The sequence below is a fragment of the Sebastes umbrosus genome, chromosome 24 (genome assembly GCF_015220745.1).
Source record: "Sebastes umbrosus isolate fSebUmb1 chromosome 24, fSebUmb1.pri, whole genome shotgun sequence".
NCBI lineage: Eukaryota > Metazoa > Chordata > Actinopteri > Perciformes > Sebastidae > Sebastes > Sebastes umbrosus.
In genome coordinates this window covers 10,425,685-10,431,807 of record NC_051292.1, presented here as the reverse complement: position 1 = coordinate 10,431,807, position 6,123 = coordinate 10,425,685, and the positions used below count along the sequence as shown (strand labels likewise).

Below are 6,123 nucleotides of genomic sequence, written 5' to 3'. Positions count from 1 at the left end.
ACTGCTTCCTCTCCTCTCCGCCTCTTACCGTCCTCTTTTCGCCACGTCCTTAGTTCCTCTGCATTTCCTTTTTTCCCCTTTTTGTCATCCCTTATTTTTCCTCCTTCTCCTCGCCTCCTCTCCACCCTTCCTCTTACCGCCCTTCTTATATCATCCATACCTTAGATCTTTTCACCCCTCCTTCCAGCCTCGCTCCCTTCTTTCCTTTCTGGGAAGAATAGACGACAACAAGCCTCCTCTCCTCTCCTCTCTGCCTTTACTCGTTTCTTTTTCTACCTTCCTTTTTCTCTTTTGCATCCTCTTTTCCTCATGTATCACCTTCAGGTCGTCTTCATTTTTCTCTTCCCTTTTTCCTTTTTGCACCCCCTACCTCCTTTCTTCCCCTCTTCTCCTCCTCATTTCTTTAGTCTAGCACCCTTCCTCCTCTCCATCCTAATCGTCCCTCCCTACCTCAGCTCTTTTCATCCTTTCTTCCAGCTTCATTTTAGGGTCCTCTCCTCTCCTCTCCTCTCCTTTCCTCTCTTCTCCTCTCCTCTCCTCCCCTCCCCTCTCCTCATATCTTTGCCTCAGTTCCTCTGCATTTTCTTCCGTCCTTTTCCCCTTTTTTGTCACCTTTCTCCTCCTCCTCGGCTCATCACCTTCTTCCTCCTCTCCACCCAATCGTCCCCACATACCTCAGATCTTTTTTTATCCCTCCATCCAGCTTCATTTTTTACTTTTTTCCCTTCCTCCCCCCTTTTCCCTCCTCTGTGTTCCCAGCTGTGAGAGCGGCTGGTGAAAGCTTGGCAACGTCCACGATCTCTGTGCTCTGTGTCTGTTTGTGTGTGTGTGTGAGAGACATTTTGCCAACATCCCCTACTGTCTTCCAGAGGTTTTGTGAAGGAGAGGCCGACTCAAAATTATCTGCAGCCTTCATTGCTCGATCAAAGATGTGGTTCAATACAGCTCAAATTTGCACGCTTTTATCAGACTGACATGAAGCTAAAATTGCCTTTTTATTAAAATGTGATATCAGTCCACTTGTGATGTGATGGAGGCTCCTTCTTGTCCACAGCTAGTCTCACTGTGTTATTATTAGTAATTAGACGTCTGGGCGGACAGTTCAACGGCGGTGGCGTGGGAGGATTTTTACTCAACGGTATTTAAATCCTGCAGCGAAATCAGCCTCATTTAAAAAGCCGCCACCCCACCTACAACTACTTCATCAGTCTGACTTGGAGTGGAGGATTTGATTGTGCCATTCCCCGCCAAATTAAAAGATGATCGCTGCCACAGAAAAAAATATTGGCTTTTGGTAGCTTCAATCAGAAAATAAATCACGCTGCCTTAAAAGATTCCCATCGGCTGAGTCACAACACCAGCCAGGGAAGGTGTTCTGCTTTTACAGCCACTGAAATGCACCTGTAATATATCCATATCACACAGGTTTGAAGCCAATAGAAAGACAGATGTTTAAATGCAAAGCCTCCAGGTCAAATTCAGTAACATTTTACTTTACATTTTATGAATTTAACAAATCTTAGATGAAATATAAAGAACATGACACACTCTAGAAAAAGATAAGTGACAATAAATGACATTTCCAGAGGCTTCCTGTGGCCGTGCGTCACACAAAACAAGCACGGAGAGATTGAAATGTGACAGTCGGTCTGCGGCGTGCGCTGATTCCTGCTCCGCTCTTGACAGACGGATGCTGGGCAGGTAAACTTTGAACCACCATAAAGCAGCGAGAAATATCACAGCTGTCAGATTGAAAATGATATTTACTTTAATGCATGAAACTAGGAAAGAGGAAACAAGAGGAGAATGCAGTTAAAGTGAGGAGAGTGTGTGTTTAGTAAGATATTGATTAATGTGCCAATAATTCTTTTAAATAAGTCTATAAAATCATTATTTCCCGCAGCCCGAGGAGATTCAAACATCTCATTAGTTGGTTAAGTAAATAGTCATGCAATTTATTGTGTCACAACACTGTGTGCACAGTATTGGGTCTTCTCATTCCCTGCTCTTTGCTGCCTCCTGGAACACACCCTCTTGTTTTTAAATGTTACGTGTTCTGGCTTCTTACCTGAGACAAGTTTGCCTCCGATGTCCCTGAAAGGAGCTTTCAGACAACATTTCTTGACGCTCATCGAGGCTCACAAACCCCTAAACCACAATTATGTTACAGTGGTGGTGGGGTGAGTTAAGTATCCCTGCGTCGTATCTTTGTGTGACGACATGGAGTGCTGTTTGAACCACAAAGCTTTTGATTTGCCGATTTGTTGATGGTCATGAATCCTGCGTAGTGACCGAGAGGATGAGATCACGGACATGCCAAAATAAGGATCCACTGCTGAGATGAGGAGTTTAGTGATAGTCGAGTTGCTGCTCCTCACGTTGACTTTGACCAGTTGTGCTTTCTCAGGCACCTGGTAGAATACCAGTGGAACTTTAACTTGATAAAATAGCCCACAATGCAGCTCTGTGGTTAACTCTGTCACCTCAGTTTGTCTATATGTTATCCCTGTGATAGATTGCTTTGTGCAGGGTTTTCCATTGCTGTTCGATCAATGCATAATAACAAGCAGGTATGGATAATCGATAGCCAAGTGCTCCCCTCAGGATTGTATTCTTGTCGAGGCTGGTAAAGCCTCAACGACGATACGTGGTGCAGACTTGTATATAACCTGAATACATTTTAAACAAACTGCGTCATTGCTGCCACATTATAGTTGATGTACATTTACTGTAGCTGAACCCGATCAGAACGGTCCAACAGTATCTGTATTTTACATAATAAGAAATCCACCTTTTTTCAACTGTTTCTCTAATCACTTGCAGGTAAATGTGGACGAAACGGTTGCATTCTGCTCGTGAATTCTTCACTTGGGTGCTGTTGTTCAGTGTGATGGTGTGTGTGAAAAAGAGAGAGAGAGAGAGAGAGAGAGAGAGAAAGAAGGTCTTTAATGCACCGCTTGTATGAGACACCCATGTTGATATTTTATACCGTGTTAAACACTGTATTGAGCCTCAGACTGGAGCGAATTAACAGACAATATGACATGTCAAATCAGCGTGGCTGCCTGACGGGTTGACTGATTGAATCAGATCACATTATGATGAAAATATAGCTGTGTGTGTGTGTGTGTGTGTGTGTGTGTGTGTGTGTGAGTTTGTGTGTGTGTGTGGATGGGGGAATACCCTGCCACTGGAACAGTCTGGAATCACGAGGCTGTTGCCGTGGCAACGCGAGAATGGGAATTTCCCTAGTAACAGACGGGGTGTGTGTGGAGATGCTGGGAAGAGTGGGAATATCACCTCGGCGACTGTGGGAATGTCGCCGTGGCAACGGCTCGGGCGACGGCGGGCCGGAATAGGGAGTAAATGGATAACTGGATGTTAGATGGATGGATGGATGGATACATAAATAGATGATGAGGTGATGCTGAGTGGATGCAGCAGGACAGTCCCCCGTGGAGAACTATTGATTTTTCATCCGTTACAGCGGGGAGTTATGCAAACAACAACAATAACACCATTTGAGCCTGTAATTGTGCTCAAAATAGGGCTGGACGATGTGATTAGAAATCTATATGCCACGGTGAATGATGTCACATCAGATAAATTTCACTTTCATGTTCAATTCTGATCATAGCTGCAGCGATTAATCAATTAGTTGCCAACTATTAAATTAATTGCCAACTATTTTGATAATCAATTAATCAGTTTGAGTAATTTTTTAAACATTCTCTGATTCCAGCTTCTTAAATGTGACTATTTTCTGGTTTCTTTACTCCTCTATGACCGTAACCTGAATATCTTTGAGTTGTGGACAAAACAAGACATTTGAGGATGATCATCTTGGGCTTTTATTGGCATTTTTCACCATTTTCTGACATTTTATAGATCAAACAACTAATCGATTAATTGAGAAAATAATCAACAGAATAATTGATAATAATCGTTTGTCTTAATCAATTACAGTATGAGCAGTTAAAGATACTAGAATGGACTGTGAGTTGATTGGTTAAACCTCTGGTTAGTTGGATTGTGGTTGTTTTTCTCAGTTTAACTCTAGTTTCAGACAAACTATTTATTTAAATTTGGTTACGTTTGTTTTCTCCATATCTTACTATGAGAAATATAAATGTTTTTCTACAAACCCTGTTTGAAGAAATAAATTGCGTGGACTTTAAAATTCCCATCGGCTGAGTCACACCACCAGCCACTGAAATGCACCTGTAATATATCCATATCAGACGGGGTTAGAAGCCAATAGACAGGCCGATGTTTAAATGCAAAGCCTCCAGGTCAAATTCAGTAACATTTTACTTTACATTTTTATAAATTTAACACGTCATAGATGAAATATAAAGGACACGGCACGTTTTAGAAAAAGATAAGAGACAATAAATGACATTTCCAGAAGCTTCCTCTGGCCGTGCGTGGCACAAACGAGCACGGGGAGATTGAAATGTGACTGATTTCAGTCGGGTCTGCAGCGTGTGCTGATTCCTGCTCCGCTCTTGACAGACGGATGCCGGGCAGGTAAACTTTGAACCGTAAAAGCGGCGAGAAATATCACAGCTGTCAGATTGAAATGATATTTACTTTAATGCATGAAAATACAGTCTGTGCTGTGCTGTATTTATAAGGAAGAGGAAAGAAAAACGCAGTAGCAGTGCGGAGCAGTTGGTGCACGGGGCTGCAACTATCATATATTTTCATTATCAATAAGAATGTTGATATTTATGCGTCAGAAAGGATATCTAAATTTCCATATTTCCATATTATTTCCACCTCCAAGTGATGTGCGTGCAACTATACTCCTCCTAGTGTAATATAATAGCTGTCTTTCTAATCTAACTGAGATTTATTATTATACACAACATGCCACAGTAAGTAGTGTGCTGGGAGTTTAGTCAGTTCGAGTGCTTGGCTGCAAGCTTCACGGCTTCTCTTCCCTCCTTCTCCCCTTTGCTGCACAAGATGGATCCTTCACAAAGATGGAAAACACCCATTGCCTCCCTCTTTTCTCTCTCACACACACACACCCTCTCTTCCTAAACTGGGTCAGTTTCCTGTCTCTGTGCGTTACCTTTTACTCATTCACTCTCTCACACACACACACGCATGTTCAAAGGGGATTCCCAACCCCGCTTTATAGCTGCCGCCGGCGAAGACGAAAGCCTCTGATGTTTTTACAGAAAGAGAGGGAGAATGGGTGTGGTCGCATCACATGGAGGAGTGTGTGAGGAGCCGTATTAAATAATCAGTGTCACCGAACCAACGCGAGTGTGTTTGTGTGGAAAAAGCGGCGCTATCTACAGAAGGGGTGACGAGTGTAATGATGATGGAGTGGAACAAATGCATGTCTGTACCTGTACTACTATTATATCACTTAAAGGTATAGTGTGTGGCATTTAGAGGGCATAAATGGAACATAATAATGTTTTCTTTAGTGCATAATCATCTGAAAATAATACAGTATCTGCCTTAAGACATTATAGATGGAGAGCTTTAGGTGTGGAGAAACAATTAGAGATCCACACAATTATCTAAGTTTGATACAAACTAATATATCGGTCAGTAGATAAACAGAATGAAGGAGATACAAAGCCAGTATGAAGCTGCTCTACACCATCAAAGGTTCAGAAATAATTTATCAGCGTTATTCAAGTGGAACAATGACCACGAAGGACGGATTAGTCCAAGAATCCTGTAATGGATTGGATTTGCCTGACTGGTCCCTCCGCAGGAAATCCCCCAGGATGCATCAGGTCGCATGTGGTCACATTGTTCTTTAATGCCAAAACTGTCGGGCGTCTCAAATGTGCCCTCCAAGACTGGTGCAGAAATTGATTTTCGGGGGATGAATTTGGAGATAAGTCGTTTCTGTTGAAGCTGACAAAACGTAATACAAATACATTTTCATATTTCTTTTCAACTATTCTTTCTGTCTTGTCTGTGTTGTGCAGAACCACAGCTGAAGGGTATAGTGACCAGGTTGTTCTGCAGGCAGGGCTTCTATCTCCAGATGGGCCAGGATGGAAGTATGGACGGGACCAAAGACGACAGCACCAACTCCTGTAAGTGGACACACACACACACACACACGCTGATAGATACCAAACACAATCA

At 42.6% G+C, this 6,123-nt stretch overlaps 1 protein-coding gene across 1 annotated transcript in view; it reads left to right on the top strand.

The window, feature by feature from the left end:
• LOC119483741 (fibroblast growth factor 14-like) overlaps positions 1-6,123 on the top strand; it is a 33,031-nt gene that overhangs the window by 2,791 nt on the left and 24,117 nt on the right. Inside the window, exon 2 of the mRNA XM_037762143.1 lies at positions 5,961-6,071. Coding sequence (XP_037618071.1) covers positions 5,961-6,071 — 111 coding nt within the window. The remainder of the gene's footprint in view (positions 1-5,960; positions 6,072-6,123) is intronic.